The sequence below is a fragment of the Chenopodium album genome, chromosome 12 (assembly GCF_948465745.1).
Source record: "Chenopodium album chromosome 12, dcCheAlbu1.1, whole genome shotgun sequence".
Taxonomy (NCBI): domain Eukaryota; kingdom Viridiplantae; phylum Streptophyta; class Magnoliopsida; order Caryophyllales; family Amaranthaceae; genus Chenopodium; species Chenopodium album.
This window is the reverse complement of record NC_137845.1, coordinates 28,409,329-28,428,515: the sequence shown is the minus strand read 5'-3', so window position 1 is coordinate 28,428,515 and position 19,187 is coordinate 28,409,329. Positions and strand designations below refer to the sequence as shown.

Sequence of the window (19,187 nt, the reverse complement as noted above, 5' to 3'; positions counted from 1 at the left end):
CCAGCAAAGCTTATCCTTATCAACACGGTCCTGGTAAGTATGTCTGCTCATGTGATGAAATGTATGAAGCTACCTCAAAGCATTGTTAACAAAATTGACTTGTTGGTCGCCCGTTTTTGGTGGTCCAATAATGGGAGTAGAGGTTTGCATTGGGTGAAGAAGAGTGTAATCCAGCTTTCCAAAAGTATGGGAGGTTTGGGGATTAGGGGTACTTCAACTCTGAATGACGCCCTTCTGTTTAAACAGGCGACTAGAATGCATATGCATCCCCAACTTCTCCTTGCAAGAGTTTACAAGGGTTTCCATCCAGATGGAATCTGTAGCATTATCGATTCCTATGTCAGGAAAGGGAACACCTCTATGGGTAGGTCTAGTGTTCAAAAGGTCAGTCAAGATTTCAAGGAGGGTTTTGCTTGGAAGGTAGGTAATGGCGAGAACATCAAGGCTATCAGCATGCCGTGGGTAAGAGGGGAAGTCCCCTTGGCCAATTCAAGCCAGACATTAAGGGCAGCTTTAGATTGGAAGGTGAGTGATTTTATTGACAGGGATACCATGTCCTGGAATGCAGGTAAAGTAAGGGAGTGTTTTGAGTGGAATAGCGCGAAGTCTATCCTGGCTATGGAGCTCCCGCATTCAAGGGAGGACGATTTCCTCTACTGGAAGTATCACCCCTCGGGAAAGTATTCTGTGAAAACAGGGTACTACTATCTGTTGAAGGACTTGGGGTTAGATACGGCAAATTTCTTGGCTATGGATCAGGATTTTGTTAAAATTATCTGGAGAATGGATATCCAGCCAAAATGGAAAACTTTCTTGTGGCGGCTCTTTCATGATGGTATTGCAGTCAAAGGTAATTTGGCTGGAAGAGGGATAGATGTTGAGACAATGTGTGATCACTGTGGGACGGAGGAGGAGGATAGCCAACATCTTTTTCGCTTCTGTATTCTGGCAATAGAGGTCTGGGAGGACAGCTCCCTGTTTATTTGCCATGACTCTCCTGGGTTTATTTCTTTGAGAAGATGGATCCAGCACTATATCCTGCTTTTTTATAGCAAGGATGGTAAGCATAGTAACCGATGTGCTTTGTTTATAGCCACTTTATGGGGCATCTGGAAGGGCAGGAACGAAAGATGCTTTAAAGGTGCTAGGGGCACGATAGGTTTGGTCAGGGAACTCATAAACCAGGCCATGCAAGACCATGAGGTCTTTACCCAAAAGACAGTACGACAGGTAGGTTTGGAAGAGGCTGATAAGGATAACCCACCTATTCCTCCGGGGTTCAATTATGTGCAACTGGGAATGGTGAAGTCTGGTTTTGATGATTTCATTGTGGAAGCGGATGGATCCTGGGATAAAAATACTTTGCGAGCTGGTATTGGGTGGGCAGTGAAAACCAACTCTCAGGGCTATGGCTTGGAAGAAAGGGGAAAATATGGAACAACCTCCTCCGTTATTCATTGTGAAGCTTGGGCTTGCCTAGAAGCAATGAAGTGGGCTAGAACTAAGGGTAAACAAAGTATTCTTCTATTGTCGGACTCTATTTCCTTGATTAACAACTTGCAGGATAAGAAGGGCCAGGAGATCTCGATCAATTGGGCGCTTAAAGAATTAAGGGAGGTAGGAGGCGGGTTCCATCGATGTACGATTTTAAAAGTTCATAGGGATCAGGTTCAAAGGGATAATGACATTGCTAAGAAATGTCGGGTTACCCTTTCTTACCTGTGATTATTCTTTGTTTTTCCTTTGCTATTGTCAAAAAAAAAAAAAAAAAAAATACTCTCTTGTTGTCACATATTGACATATTCTTGCATTGTATGTTTCACCAAAGAAAAAAAAAAAAAAACATATACTAGCTTGTACGTAGTAAACTTTGTTTGGATTGATAAAAATGGAGGGAAATGAAAAGAAGAGAAATGAAGGGATGAATTATCTATCATTTTGGATAACAAATGAGGAAGGAAAAGAATTGAAGAGAAGAGAAATAGAGGGATTAAAGTGTAAGAAATTGATTTCTCTAACAACGGAGAAATATAAAAGGAAAACTCATCTTTCTTCCCTTCCCTCCCTTACTCTTCCCTCCCCTTCTTTTCTTTCCTATTTCATTGTCCAAACACATCGTAAATGTTTTAATTACTTGTGCGAGTCTTTTAAAGATCATAAATAATTATTATATTTTAGGCCTTGCTCACTTTAATCACTGTTAAAAAATAATTAAGTTCAATAAAAAATAATTATATTTCAACAAATATAATTTAAATTCTGTACAAACAAGTACTTCATTTTAATCAATAGAGAACAATTATAATAGTTAATCAATATTTAGTTCGTTAGTAAATATAAGGAATTTTGACTTTTACCACCTCCAAAATACGACTTAATTGATTTTACCACCTCTATAAAAAAAATTTATTTTACCACCACATAAAAAAATAAAAGTTGGCTTTTACCACCAATCACCTTCAATTAACGGATTCCATCCATAAATCCATTAGTGGGGCCTACCTTGCACACGTGTCACCATATTATTGGCCCACAGTAACACGTGTCAATATTTTATTTGTTAAAAAAAAAGAGAAATAAAAAAAAAACAAAAAAACCTAAAACTACCCCAGCCACCACCACAACGCCACCCTCGCCTTCCCCCCAACTCACCACATCCCTCCCCGAAACCACCACCCGCGTCGCACCACCAGCCCCAACCCACTTGAACCCTCCCCCTCCCTTTCCCGCAACCATATCGCCCCCAAAAACCACCAAACCCAAAACCCTCGTCCCCCCTAAACGACCACGAATCCGGCCTTAAAAGGCCGAAATCGGCCGGTTAAGGCAACTAAGCCCCAAAACCGGCCGACGTCGGCCATTTGTGGCCAGATTCGTGGCCGTTTTGGGGAACGAGGGTTTTGGGTTTCGTTGTTTTTGGGGGCGACAGGGTTGCGCAAAAGAGAGGTGGTGGGTTCAGGTGGGTTGGGGCTGGTGGTGTGACGACGCTACGACCAGCCCCACCACCTAAAAGCTACCAGCCCCCACCACCTATTCGCCACACAACGACCACCGCACAGCTACCGCACTACACAACCACATCCACCACACCGAATTTGGACCCCCTTTCCACCAATTTCCGACCTCAAAACCCTAGTCACCAAATTCCGACCACCCATAAAGCCCCTCCTAATTCCGACCACTCTTAAAACCCTAGCCACCACCAAATTCCGCACTCCTAAAACCCTAGCCACCACCTAATTCCGACCACCTCCCTAACCCACACACCAAATTCCGGCCCCTCCTTAGCCCCACAGGAAATTTCGACAACCGAGGTAGTTGATTTCGTTGCTGGTTGGTTGACATGGAAGATCGAGGAAGATGAAGAAGAAACGTCAAAAAGGTGGGCCCTACTAACGGGTTTATGGACGGAATCCGTTAGTTGGTGATAAAATCGAATTTTTGGAAATTTTGTTGGTGGTAAAATAATTTTTTTTTTTTTTACGGAGGTGGTAAAATCAATTAAGTCGCTTTTTGGGGGTGGTAAAAGTCAAAATTCTCTAAATATAATTTAAGTTGATTAAATCATGTTCGACGACTAATTTATCCATCAGTTATGTATTACTCCGTAGCAATCTTTATCGAGCCAAAATGTGTAATTTACTCATTAAATTCCCCTTCTCTCTCTTTATTTTTTTTTTTTTTTTTTTTTTTTGGCATGTTACAAAATGTAATAACCTGTTAATTACCATGTGTATTTTTGGTTGTCTTTCTTAGGAAAACCAGACCAAAGTTAACATGGACGGTTCTCGGCCAAGCTTTTCTGTGTGGACTATTCGGGTTAGTTGTTTCTTGACACCCAATATTTTGTATCTTTTTAATCAGACTTCTGTTTATAATTAATCAAGAAATTTCTAGTATTTCTACTTTTAGGTCCTCTAACATGTAAATATGGTGGATAACTAACCCTTGTCTTGTTTTGGTCAACTGTTTAGTCTATATAGATAAAGCATGAAACTTTGCGTCATTTTTTTTTAATTTTTTTTTAATCTTAAATGATGCTAAAACAAAATACAAAGTAGTGAAAATTGTGTTAGAACCTACTCCGATCCATACTACAACTATTGTCAAAATTTACCTCTTATATTTTTTTAGGGCTTTTCAACATAGTGCTCCTATGCTATTGACTTTTTCAAGTTGTGTCCATTGTTTTTCCATATTACACATGGTACCCCTTAGTTATAGTTTTTTAACACACCATGCATGTCCTTGCCTGGTTAACCTGACGATAAGTAGTTCTGTTAGTTTTCAGTTATTCCTTTAGGTTTTGAAAATAACTTGCTAGTATGTAATCAAACCAAAATTTGCACAAGTGGACAACACAGTAAAAGACTTCTAATTCTTAACCTACATAATTCAAAATTTTCATGTTAATTTAATTACTCATATGTTCAACTTGCGTTATTTTTCTTATACAACCCTTAATAAATTAATGCAGGGGAACACTGGTTTATAATCTATTTTTGGAGAGCCTTGTATTAACCTCTGCCACCTTTGCTGCTGCTATGTTAAATCTTATCCCTGCTGTTACCTTCATTCTTGCTGTTTTTTTCAGGTATTTTACTATATATTCTCAATTATTACGTCATTAGTTTATTTCTTCGTTTTTCTGTTACAAGTAGTTGTCTTTGTTTATATATATTCTTTTTTTTTTTTGAGTGTTTTTTTAAATTTTTTATTTCCTGTTGTAAAAATAAAAGTCATTCAACGTTTTTAAGAGAAAATTCAAGTTAGGCTCTATTCACTTCACCTTAAAATATAATACTTCCTCCATGCTTTTTTTATTGCACCATATAGGTTTAGCACAAGATTTTTGGCAGTGGAAAAAAGGATGAGAGAGAAAGGTAAAAGTACAAGATGCCCATGTGATGGTATACATAAACTAAAAAATCAAGTGTGAAAAAGTAAGGGTATATTTGGTATTTGTAGTGTGAACATAAATATTTCTTTTCTTAAATAGAAATGGTGCAATATTTGTGATATTTCCTTAAAAGGTTAGTGGTACAATATTAAAAAAACTGAGGAAGTATTAAGTAAAAATATGTGCAATAAAAATAAGTTTAGTTCAGTAAAATAAGATTAGTTCAGTAAAGATAAGTTCATTTCAATAAAATTTAGTAATTTTATAGATAAATTATAAGGGTTTCTAAAAAAAGTAAAAAGGAAGAATTATAAGGCCCTTTCACCTCACTTTAAAAAAATAATGCTCCATCTGTTTTTTTTTATTTGCATTACTTTCCTTTTATGGGTGTTTTTTTTCTTTAATGTATAACTTTTACATTTGGTAACTTTATACTATATTTTATCATTTTTCTCTCTTACTTTAACCCCACTCAATTTTTTTTTTATCATTTCTCTCTCTTCCATGGTCCCCATTTAAATAATAAAAATATCTATCATATCTAGGGGTGTACAAAAACTGACCCGGACCTGAAAATTGACTGAACCAGACCTGTTTGGACCAGACCAGTGAATTTAGGTCCAATCTCGGTCCTTAAAAATCCATGATTCCGGGTTTCAAGTTCGGACCTAAAATCGGTAAAGCTACTTTTTTTTTTTATTTAATAATTCTAAACAAGTCTAAATAGGTCCATAAACAAGTCTAAACAGGTCCATAAATAGGTCTAAACAACAAGTTTATAAACAGGTGCAACAGTTTTATTTTATTTAAAAAAAAATGAAAAATTCAATTATCAAGTTTATTCAGGTCCAAACCCGGATCAGACTTGATTTTACAGGTCTGGACCGGAACCGGACCTGTTGATTCAAGTCTGATCTCTGGTCCTTAAAAATCAATGATTCAACTCCCGGTTCAATCAGGTCTAGGTCAGGTCTGGTCCCGTTTTGGACCGGTGTATAACCCTAATCATATCTCATATACTTTCTCTTTCATGGTCCCCATATCACTTTTAGTATAATAATTTATTCACCACTCATAATATTATAGTATTACTCTCCTAAAACTATGTGGACTCCCAAGTGATGCAAAAAAAAAAAAAAAAAAAAGGAGTATTAAGTAAATATAATTTCATTTCAGTAAAAATAAGTTCAGTTCGGTAAAAATAATTTTATTTCAGTAAAAAAAAATTTCAATTAAGTAATATTCAATAATTTTAAAGAAGATATATAAAAGAAAATCAATACAAATAATTTTATTTCAGCAAAAAAAATTTCAGTTTAGTTAAATTAATTTCAGCTCAGTAAAAATCATTTTAATTCTGCAACAATAATTTCATTTCATTCAAAATAATTTAAATTTAACAAAAATAAGGTGAACTGAACGGAGCCCAATAGAAATTCACTAAAAATAATTTCAGGTCAGCAAAAATAATTTTAGTTCAATAAAATTAGACTCTGTTTTCTTCACTTTAAACAAATTAATATTAAATAAAAACAATAATCGATCAGTATAAATAAGTTCAGTTTAGTAAAAATAATTTCATTTTAGTTCAGTAAAATTCGGTATCTTTAAAGAAGAATAATATAAGTAAAAATAATTAAATTCAGCAAAAATATTTTCACTTCTAAAAAAATTAATTTCAATTCAGGAAAAATAAGTTCAGCAAAAATAATTTCAGATTAGTAAAAATAATTTCAGTGGGGTGAAATGAACAGGCCTTAATTTCAATTTACTAAAAATAATTTAAGTTCAGCAAAAATAATTTCATTTCAGCAAAAATAATTTCATTTCAGCAAAAATAAGATGAAGTCAACGGGACCTTAGATTAAGTCTAATTGACATTGTTAGTAAATCAAGGGGCAAACTTGGTGCAAATATTTACAAGAATACCACATAATATGGCAAGTTTGGCATATAAGCTTGATTTATGAGAGTCTCTTCCATTTTTACCCACTCGAAATTTAATAAAAAAATTATTATTTTACTAGAAACATACAAGTAAGATTTATTGGGGGCACTTAGGGTCTGTCTATTTCATCTTATTTATTTGAATTTACTTATCTAAATTCTTTATTTTAACTAATATATTTTTTTGTTTAAGCTTTTTTTTCATTTTATTTGATTATATATCTATCATAACTATTTTTTATTTTACTTATTTATTTTGTCAATTTTTTTTACATTTTTTGAACTTATATTGTCTAAATTTATTTTGATTCGTGAAATTAGTAGAGCTAATTTTGTTTCTTAATTCGGATAAAATAAGTTAAATTAAGATGAAAAATAATTATTAGAAAGTAAAACTACTCCAAAGAGTGACATAATAGATAATACTTCCTTAGTCTCAGTTAAAAACAAAAAATAATTATTTAATCAACTCATTCAACAATCCCTTGAATAATGCTTGAATAAATCGTAATTGATGAAGTTAAGATAATTCAATTTTCATAGGTTGGAGAAGGTAACACTAAAAACATTTCCGGGAAGAGCAAAGGTTATGGGAACTATAGTTGGGATTTTAGGTGCAATGGTGCTTACATTTTATAAAGGTGCTGAAATTAAGATAGGGTCACCAAACGCTCACCTAATGAAAGAGGCAGCTCATGGATCAGTGGTGCATGATGCGGGAGAACGTCTAATTGGGTCCGTACTTGCTCTTGGTGGTTGTTGTTCATATGCTTCTTGGTTGATTGTGCAGGTAATCATTATTTAGAGAAAGTTCTAATACATCACCGTTAGACATAAGTAAAATTGCATAACAACCTCTTATACTACTGAAAGTTCTAATAGTACTACTAAGATGTTTTTTTAAATATTACTAAGAGTGTCTTTTATACTACTGGAAACATATATAGTACTACTGAGATTGTTTAGTAGTACTATATTACCTCACAGTAGTACTCTCAAAATGTTATTATTTACAAAATTGTCATTATTATGTATTTGTGTATGTCTAACAGTGATATATTATAGGACACCCTCCATTATTCAACCTTTTTCACTTTTATGTTTTATTTTGTTCTAAACAAACTTTGTTTGTTTTGATCCAAAAAAAAAAAAAAAAAAAGCATTTCGGCTATTGCTACACTTTTATCCAAAAGATATGAAAATAAAATTAGTATTAGAAACTTAAATTTTATAAATGCAAGTATTTTGTAGCATTATTTCTTAATAGTATTTAAAACATTAATTTGCCATAATTTGGGGTTGTGATAGGCGAAGATGAGTATCAACTATCCAAGTCCTTATTCGTGCACAGCTTTGATGAGTATAATGGGATCAATCCAATCTGTCGTGTTCGCGTTTTGTATGGATCGAGACTTGAAATCATGGAAGTTGGGTTGGAACATTCGACTTCTCACTGTTTCCTACTCTGTAAGTTTATTATTACTCATTCATTTAAATACTACGTATAACATTAGTGTTAGATTTTGTGAAACTCCTCAGATTGGAGTGATTCCATTGATCAAATATATATAGGTAGGGTAACCCAAAAATACACAAGGCGTGGAACGAGGTGCTAATTTGTGAGGAATAGTAGCAGACAAGTTTGAAAAGCAAAGACAACCAAAAACCCGAAGGTGATCATGGGACAGTATTACCCCAAAAAGTGCTTGAGCCACATTGATTTGATTGAGAGTTTTTGTTGGCAAGATGTTAAGCAAATATGTTGCGGTTTTGAGAGTGAAATGCCACATATTTGGAGGAAGGGAAGCATGGAATAGAAGAGTACGTTTAACATTGTTAATCGTACGGATCATTCTTTCGGCTTTGCCATTTTGTGAGGATGTGTGAGGACATGAAAAGCGAAAAACCAATCCATTTTTGACACAGAAAGTTTTGAATGGGTCATTATCAAATTCGCGACCATAATCGCTTTGAAAATACTTAATAGGACGTTCAAATTGAGTGAGAACATATTGTCTAAAATTAAGAAAGGTTTGAAACACTTGAGACTTGTAAGCAAGGGGGATAGTCCACACATAATGAGTGAAATAATCCAAAAGCACTAAATAATATTTGTGACCTTTGTTGCTACGAATAGGAGAAGTCCACAAATCGACATGAATAATGTCAAAAGCATAATAAGTAGTGCTATTAGAATGATGAAAAGGAAAGTGAATATGTTTTCCCAATTGACAACCAACACAAGTACTGGAGTCAAGCTTCTTATTACAATCAATCAAATTCCTAGTTCTTAAAAAATTAAAAGTGGGTGCCCCGAGATGTCCTAGACGGTTGTGCCATGTAGATGGAGACAAGGATGTGAGAGAGGTGGCTAGACAAGCTGACGGAGTACTGGATAAAGGTCCCCGGTACTATTGCATCTGGTTATTATTTTCCCCGTTCGAAGATCCATCACAGAAAAACCACTAGGATCAAATTCTATAAACACAGAGTTATCATTAGTAAATTTTCGAACAGAAATTAAATTTTTGATGATTTGAGGAGCTAAATAGACATCACGTAAAGTGAGAGATTTATTAGCAATAGTAGAATGACCATAACCCGTTATTGGAATGCATTGACCGTTACCAACTTGAATATAATTATTAGTGCTTAAATAAAAAAGGGTTAAGAGATTACCGGCTTGATTTGTCATGTGTGATGTGGCACCGGAGTCCATGTACCAAGACGGATCGTAGTTTGGGAAGCTCATATTTGCAAAAGCATTGCGTAGTTCGGTTGGGGTCATCAAAGCACCGTACTCCGAACCTTGGGCTTGATATTGGGGTTGCTGTTGCGGGGGGCCTGAGTAATAAGCTTGCGGCCCCTGCTGGGTCTGCTGTTGCTGCGAAGTGGATGGCCTTGGGGCTGCCCATTGTTGTGGGTGCGGGTATGGGGCATATCCCCATTGAGGGGCCTGCTGGCCCGTTACGCCAGGCCATTGCTGCTGCTGGGCAGTCCCCCACAATAATGCACCCTGCTACTGCTGTTGTGGGGGCTGATGTTGTTGTGCCTGGCCACGGCCACGACCCCTGCCCCGGCCACGGCCCCGACCACCAGTGCCGCCACCTCTGCCGGTGGACTGCTGCTGGTGTTGTGGTGGTGCGGAGGTGATGTTGGTGGAGGCCGAATTGCTTGATAAAGCCACAAACGAAGTTGCGGACGTTGTTGTATCATTGACACGTCTTGATTCCTCGAGTAAAAGACGGGACCGAGCAGTCTCAAACGATGGCAGAGGGTCCGTTTATTGTATCATGGCAGCAACTGTGTCGAAATCAGTATTTACGAGACCCAAAACCATTCGAATCACCATCTTTTGCTTCGACACCGGTTGATCAACATTAGCTAATTGATCTTTTAAGTTCTTCAATTCACGACAGTATGAAGAAATATCAGGAAAATTTGAGAGATGCAAAGCATTAAATTGATTTTCAAGATACACTGCCCTAGTTGTTTTATTATCCTGGAAAATCGCTTTGATCTTGTCCCATAGAATTTGTGTCGTATCCCCTTTGCACAAAACCGTGTCAAGCAAATCAGGGGAGATTGTGCCATAGATCTAGTTCTTTACAACCAAATCAAGTCTTTTCCACAAAGCATTCGAAAAATACGTAGGCTTAGGAGTTTTTGGGTCAATATGGTCTACCTAGAACGTTATACGCATGAGCATGACATTCAAAGAGTTCAACCCAATTTGAGTACTGTACTTTTTCACGATCAAGAATTTGAGGGATAACATTCTTGATGTTGTTAACTCCAAAAGCAGGCTGATAGTCAGAAGAGGACGGTGTGTCAGAGTCCTTGGTCATGGTGGTCGGCTAATGGTAGAGATGGTTGGTAGGGGTGGTGGCTAGGGCTTGAAGGAAATAAAAGAAAAAATAAATTAATGCGGAAGCTAGGTTGGATCAAAACCTTGGCTGTGATACCATGTTAGATTTTGTGAAACACCTCAGATTGGAGTGATTTCATTGATCAAATATATATAGGGTTACAAGAGTGAGTCCTAAACACGTTAGGATACCTCACAAGATAATTACATAATATTAACTAACTATATCCTTCTATACAGAATAATATCGAGAATATTTATCATATTCTATCAATTAGGTTTAGTCTTCATGAAGTTAGGAATTAGGGCACGCCGTCTCGTGCTTGATGCCGTTATTCAGTTTAATTTCAGTTCAATTTAGTTCAGCTTAACTCTAATCACTTCACTTCAATTAAGTTCAGTTATTAATTTTCTTGTCTCATAAACAATTCATTTCAGCTCTATTCAGTTCAGTTCAGTTAAGCCCCAATTAGTTTAGTTGAGTTGAGTTGAGTTTATTTTAGTTGAATTGTTTTCAATAGGCCCTTGGTGGCTACTTTTTTTTTTTTTTTTTTTTTTTTTTTTTTTTTTTTTTGCGCTTTGAAACCATTGTTGGTTTTGTTTTAACCTACATATAGAGGAAATTCCATTATTATTAATTAAGAATGTAACATTAATATCTTTAGTAAATTTCTACATTTTGTTCTATTATTTCCAACAATATTGATGTAGAGTATATTTTATAAAAGTAAGATTAAGAAAACCCTTGATTTCTATTATATAGGCCAAGGGAGAAGAGAGTGGTATTTCTCTGAAAAGACTTAAATATCCTTACTTTTTTTTTCCCTGATTTATTAAAAAAATAAGTCTAGTTTTATTTTATTTTATTTTATTTTTATTTTTTTTTTGGAAACACTAGTATTACTCTATTAAAGGGGCTAGGTAAATGGTATTTACCAAGTCCTTTTGGTGATCATTATATTGACAACTAGTTAATACCCGAGCTAGATTTTTCAATTAATACATAACTGGATTATTTTTATGCATAATTATAAATTTTCAATTACTACATACTGAATTAATTTTATGCATAGTATATGAAAATAAATTCTATATGTTGATTTAATTAGTCGATCAATATTAGAATTATCAATACGTAACAAACTTATTTATTTATTTATTTATTGGTCTAATTGAATATAGCATTGTGTATGTTGAAATTGAAATTTTCAATCTTATTTATTACCCTGATAAAATTAAATTTTAGTTATTGATTGCTTTTAAATATTAAGCTTTAAAACTAACTTGAAATAATTTAATTTTCAATAAAAAATGACAAAAAAAACACTATGCTTTTGGCAGTAAATTTTATTATGTGGTGTTGACATGTGTAATCTAATAATTTTTTCTGCAGATCACTTTAGTATAGTACGTACTAGTCTAGATTAGGCTCGTGTGATGTACGTTTTTAACATTATTTTATGATTTTAACTATATTTCTTAGCTTATTTGTGTGTAATATGTACGTAGTACAAATAATTTAAGCAAAATCTAATAAATTGAGAAATTAATAAAGAGTGGAAACCCCAATTCATATAATATGTACAAAATATACGGAGCAGGAGAAAAAGATAATGTTTATAAGAAAATGAAATAGTCTGACCTTCCTTTAATTTCTCTAATGGAAATTGTTTTGGCTAAAGACGAGTGGCCCTATCAGAAGCTGACATGTGACAACCTATGAAAGGTCCAAATGGATCTCTCACCTAATGACACGTGTTCCTCCAAACAAATGGGAGAAAAGATTGCCCTTCTAGCCCAAATCCCGAGAAAGCCGTATTACGGCGCAGCCCACCAAACTTAGGTTAGAATGACCTAAGAAAGGGCACTTTTTCCAATGACTCTATAAATAGGGAGATTTCCCTCATTTATGGGACAGATACATTTATTACAACCACCCTACATTCTCTCACATCAGAGAAAACACCTGATCTCGGAATCCGAGAAGATCTCACTTTCATCTTTTTCCACACCTTTTTGTATTCTTCGACAAATACTAACTTGATCGTCGGAGGAGAAGCTCCTACCAACCGGAGTCTTCGTGTTTTGTAGGTACAGAGCACGTCGGACCAGTCTTCGAGCTATAACTTTCCCGAGGGACAAAAACACCCAAAACATTTGTCGCCGTCTGCGGAGAGAGTACCTCTGAGATGGTTCAAGAGTCTACACCGCCACCTGAACCCAACCGGCCAAGAGCCGATGGGATGGTCCATCGGACCATGATACGGACAACGACTGTGAAATCGAAACCCAAGTAGGCCCTGATGGGTCACTCCTCTCTAAGAACATCCATTTAAGAGATAAGCTGGAACGAACCAACAACGAAGCAGGTACTAGCAAGACTGCTGGACCGCCTCCTGGGAACACCCAGGCGACAGGGGGTCAGGCTCCAATAACCCGAGACGAACTCATGAAATTCATGACAAGTTTTAAGGGTGAAATCAAGGACCTGATCAACAAGAAGACGGCTGGCTTAAGGGTCAGTCGGCCAAGAAGACTCCTCAAGCTGAGAGGAGGAAGTCAGTCAAAGACAGGCAGCCTACTCCACATCCAAAGGAGAAGACTACGCCTGCCATTTATTGGTCTAAGATCCTTCTGCCCCAGACGAGCAAAAGAAAGGTCATCCGAGCTGTTCAGCCGGGTGGCACCAAGAAAACTTTCTCCGGTGCTTGACATATCATCGAGCACAACCGGAGCCAGCAGCTGTCTAAGTCAACCTCTACATCAAGCTTTCCAGACAGCTTCAAAAACACATCCGCAAGGAATTCCTATTCTTTGCATGAGAGCTATACAGGCGGCAAGTCCGTCCATACCGGCCCTCAGATGATTGGGTCAGCCCCATATGTGCCTTAGATGCCAAACGGGCAGTACACCCCTCCTTTCATGCAGCCGGCCCTCTTCGGGGGCAAGCGGCATATAATGTCCAACCCTTGGACTAGCAGCTCCGTCTGCTTAAACTTGGTGAGCAAACTTTTGCGTTCACCAAGGAGATAACCGAGGCGGCACAGCCGGCTAATGTTAAAAATGTGTTGGTTGGTGCCTATGATGGTACCATCAACCCCGAAGATCACCTCATGGCCTATACCAACCTTATGCACATGCAGGGGTTGGAGGATGACATGTGGTGCAAATGCTTTCCGGCAACATTGAAGAGCATAGCCCAACAATGGTTTGACAACTTGCCAACCGGATGTATTGATAGCTTCAAGAGGCTTGCCTTCTTGTTTGCTTCAAATTTCTCGATAATCATCCTTGCCAAGAAAACAAGTCTCGACTTGAGCACTATTCGGCAGGGGGAGAGAGAAGGACTCCGATCCTATGTCAGGCGGTTCAATCTGGTGAGAATCCAGATTCAAGGACTGTCTGATGAAGTTGCCTATACAGACTTCTTTAAGGGTCTGAAGGACGACTCAACTTTTAAGTTTGACCTTATCAAAAAGAAAGTCTTCACCCTTCAAGAGACGTTGATAGAGGCGGAAAGCTTCATACAAGCAACTGACCTCTGCACGTCCAGCAATCAGTCAGACTCCAACAAGTCTGACAATTAAAAGGAGAGACGATATGCTCAGCCAGCTCCCAAGGCCGATCATAGTAAAAAGATAAAAGAAGTCTGGGCGGTTGAAGATTCTGATCAACTGTCCTAGAAGAAAAAGAAGGAATTCAAACCGTACGTCCCAAGGTACGAGTTTAATAAAGACTGCTACTCCATCCTCATAGAGATAAAGGACCGGGTGACTATTGAGAAACTCGCGGCCATGAAAGGTTCCGCCAAGAATCAGAACAAGAATAAATATTGTCAGTTCCATGAGGACATCGGCCATGACACCAATGATTGCTTCAGCCTCAAGCGGTTGTTGGACCGTCTGGCCGATCAAGGGGAGTTGAAGTCATACATCCTCGAGTCCACGGTCACCTCGAAGACAAACAAGGGGTAGTCGTCTAAAAAGACTCCCTAGCCTACTAGTAGTTCTGACACTTATAAAGATCCGATCTACACCATAGCAGACAGATTTGCTATAGGGGGCCCTACCATCCGCGACACCAAGGAGCATTTAAGAAAAATGGATGTTAACTGTGCTGAGGACTGTCAAGCATCCACCAGCACATTCTCAGAGGTCGTCATCACTAAAAAGAACCGGGGCAAAGTCCGCCGGCCACATGACAACCCTGTGGTCATTGAATGCAAAATGGCCAACCAGATGGTTGGCCGCATCCCAATAGACACTGGTAGCTTGTCTGACATCATCAACTATGAGTGCCTATCCAAGCTCAAGTACAAGGCGGACAACATGCACAAGGTCTCCCACCCTCTTGTTGGTTTTGGGGGAAGAGTTGTACACCCAGCGGAAGGGTTGATTTGCCCATCCGACTGGGAGAGAAGGGAAAAGGGCGGCATACGACCGTTGGGTTTTTGGTGGTTGATGAGCTGACCGCCTATAACCTCATTCTAGGCTGACCCACTCTAAAAGAGTGTAAGGCCGTCATCATCCCATCTCTCATGCTACTCAAGTATGAGAGGGATGATGGCTCTATTGGCTCCCTGAACGGGGATAAGAGGACGACTAGAGAGTGCTATATCTCAGACATCAAACCCACAGCCGAAGCAGCCGGACAGGGGTCGGATCCAATAGACCTTGACGATGTCAAGGATCCAGATTCAGCCCCATCAGCTGCCAAGAAAAGAAAACCTACTCAACTGGTGGAGGTGAAGAAAGAAAAGAAATAGCAATCACTGACCGGGGAACGGTCAGATGAACTTCGTCCCTAGCCGGCTGGCGAACACATTGATATTCCTTTGGAGGACAACCGTCAGGAGCGAACTGTTAAGGTAGGGACGGTCGCTTTTGAAAAGTTGGGTGCAAACTTGCACCTTCTGCTGAAGGAGTTCAAAGACATTTTTGCCTTTGAAGTAGAAGAGATGCCAGGTATCAGTCCGGACGTCGCTGTCCACAAACTCGCTGTTGATCCAAAAAAGAAGCCCATCCGGCAAAAGAAAAGAAATCACGGTGAGGAGAGAAGTCAGGCGGTAGCTGCCAAGGTTAAAAAACTGTTAGACACTGGATTCATTCAGCCATGTAACTTCCCTAATTGGGTTGCAAACGTTATGCTTGTAAAGAAGCCGAATGGTACCTGGCGCATGTGTGTAGATTACATTGACTTGAACAAGGCATGTCTAAAAGACAATTACCCGCTTCTAATGATTGACAGTCTGGTCGACTCTACAACAGGGCATGCCTTGATGAGTTTTATGGATTCCTACTCAGGTTTTCATCAGATAACCTTGTGGAAAAGAGATCAAGAGAAGATGGCCTTCGTCACTGATCAGGGGTTATTCTGTTATACTGTGATGCCGTTTGGCTTGAAGAATGCGCCTGCTACTTTCCAACGAATGATTAATACGGTCTTCATTAATCAGATTGGGAGGAATGTAGAGGCGTACATTGATGACATGATAGTCAAATGCAAGCAACAAACGGATCATCTGGGTGACCTTTGAGAAACCTTTACCATGCTCAGGCGGCATAAGGTCATGCTAAATCCCAAAAAGTGTGTCTTTGGTGTTGAGTTTAGGAAGTTTCTCGAATTCCTGATTGATCAAAGGGGGATAGGCTAACCCCGAAAAGATACAAGCGGTGATTGACAAGAAGTCACCCCCCCCACTGTCAAGGAAGTTCAGAAGCTCACAGGTTGCTTGGCGGCTTTGGGAAGATTTCTCAGCCGGTCCGGTGACAAGTGTCTCTATTTCTTCCAGGAAATTAGGAAGAAGACGAAGTTTGAGTGGGGGGATGATGCTGAGGCGGTCTTTCAAAAATTGAAAGAGCATTTACACTCTTTACCAAGGCTTGTTAGCCCTCTACCCAAAAAGATGCTTTACATGTACTTAGTAGTCTCAGATCATGCCCTCAGTGCCGTTCTCCTTTCTGAGAGAGGCGACATTCAGCTCCCGGTTTATTTCATTAGCCATGTACTCAGAAAAAACTACGGTACCTCATGGTTGAAAAATTCGGTCTTGCTCTTACATGGCTGTCAAGAAGTTGAAACCTTACTTCTTGGCACATTTGGTTATGATCTACACAGACCAACCTCTCAAGCGGCCAATGACAACCTTAGAGTCATCCGGTAGGATGCTTAAATGGGCTATTGAAATGCAAAGTCTTGAAATCACTTTCGAACCAAGAAAAGCAGTAAAGGGCCAAGCGTTTGCCGACTTCATTGTCAAAATGACAAGGCCGTTTACTTCGGGCAATCCTGATCGGGTTTGGAAAGTGTATGTGGACGGGAGCTCTACTATGAACTGCTGTGGTGCAGGCATAATCTGTCAGTCTCATGAGGGGGACAAATCTGAGTGTGCACTACGGTTCAAGTTCCAAGCCTTAAACAACGAGGCAGAATACGAAGCCCTGCTGGCCGGTATCCGTATGTGTAAGGCGCAGGGTCAACAAAAATTGACGTCTGCTCTGACTCTTAGTTAGTCGTTAGCCAATACCAAGGTGACTATGAAGCCACTCATCCAGCAATGATCAAATACCTTCAGGCGGTCAAAGCTGAAGCTGGGAAACTTGAAGAATTTAATCTAAGTTAAGTGCCCAGATCTGAAAACAATCAGGCGGATGCACTGTCAAAATTGGCGTCCTCCACCTTCTATGATACGCCTCGGTCAGTCTTCTGTGAAGTTATGGAAAAACAAAGTATATCTGACGACCATTGGAGTTCTTGACCGAAGCTCTACCTGGATGGATGGCATCCAGGCATATCTTCAAGACGGCATGCTCCCTGATTCACCATAGGAGGCGGCTGTCCTGAAGAAGCGAGCAGCAGGCTTCGAGATAAGAAACGGAGAACTCTTCAAGGTGGGTTTCTTAAAACCCCTGTTGAATTGTGTTACCCTAGAAAAGGGGCAGGAAGTTCTCGAAGAGCTGCATGCGGGATACTGCGCCTCTCACATAGGCGGCAAATCCCTGGCTGTTAGGACCAGGCGGCAGGGTTACTTTTGGCCCACTCTTGAGTCAGACGCCATGGAGATGGTAAAAAAATGTGACAAGTGCCAAAGATTTGGCAAGCTCATCAATCAGCCGACAACAGATCTGACAACAATTTACAGTCCAGTCCCGTTTGCTAAATGGGGCATGGACATTCTAGGTCCCTATACGCCTGCACCAGGCGAAAAGCGATATATTCTGGTGGCTGTGGATTACTTCACCAAATGGGTTGAGGTAGAGGAGGTCAAGAACATCAAGACAAAGGATGTCATCTCCTTCATCTGGAAGAACATCATCACCCGGTTCGGGGTGCCTATGTCTATGGTTTTTGACAACAATCCTCAATTTGAGACGCATCATCTCAAGACTTGGTTGGGAGATCGAGGGATCTCACATTGTTTTGCATCAGTCGGCCGAGCCCAAGCAAACGGCCAAGTTGAAGCCCTTAACAAACTCATCTCAAACGGCATCAAAAAGAAAATAGAGAGAGCCGGTGGTTTATGGGATGAAGAATTAATTCACGTCCTATGGGCCATCCGGATGACTAAAAAAGGAGCAACCGGTGAAACCCCATTTCTCATGGTATACGGTGCTGAAGCCGTCTTGCCCATCGAACATTTGGAGCCAACTCTACGAGTTATGTTATATGATGAAGAGGCAAACTAGGAGGCCATGCGGCTAGCATTGGACTCACTCCCGGAACGCAGGGGCAATGCCACCTTGCATCATGTGATTTACCGTCTGAGAATGACCCGTGCCTACAACAAAAGAGTGCACAAACGGCCCCTAAAAGTTGGGGACTTTGTGTTACGGATGATGGAGGCAACCGGTAGGGCCAATGAGCAAGACATGTTGACACCCAATTGGGAAGGCCCCTACCGGATCTATGAAGAAGTAAGAGACAACACTTACCGCCTGCAAACTCCAGAAGGTAGGCGGATGCCCAGAACTTGGAATGTAGATAACTTGAAAAAGTACTACTTCTAAGAGTTGTAAATTCTTGTAAATGAAAAGCCTATCAATGAAAAAGTTCGTTTAGTTTTCAATATTGTTGTTCATTTCTTAATATACATGCGTAATTTTCTAAGTACTGCCTGTACAAGGTACACACGGTCAATTATTATGAGCTAGATCATAGTTAATTTTAAACTTGATTTAAACTAATAACTAAGAAAAACGAGGCAATAGCTGGATGGTAAACTAAGTTAAGAACTTGGTGGCTAAATAGATGTCTAATAGACGTGAGGCCAATGGTCGGATGATATTTCCTTTTATAAATTCGTCTGATCCAACATGAGTAAGGTGTCCGACAACGCCCATTCAGGTGGAATCGTCGTAGAGAGTAACTCCCATCTGGGTGACAAAGTGCTCTACAACCACATACAGACGGCAAAGATTGAACGATCAAATTGGTCAACTCATAGCTATTTGACGAAAGTAATCTAAAGGGAAT

General features: G+C 39.0%; 1 protein-coding gene across 1 annotated transcript in view; it reads left to right on the top strand.

Annotated features, from left to right (window-relative positions):
- Positions 1–19,187, top strand: part of LOC145571087 (WAT1-related protein At1g68170-like) — a 50,533-nt gene that overhangs the window by 13,935 nt on the left and 17,411 nt on the right. The window contains exons 2-5 of the mRNA XM_081630177.1: positions 3,757–3,819; positions 4,478–4,594; positions 7,391–7,637; positions 8,156–8,314. Coding sequence (XP_081486303.1) covers positions 3,757–3,819; positions 4,478–4,594; positions 7,391–7,637; positions 8,156–8,314 — 586 coding nt within the window. The remainder of the gene's footprint in view (positions 1–3,756; positions 3,820–4,477; positions 4,595–7,390; positions 7,638–8,155; positions 8,315–19,187) is intronic.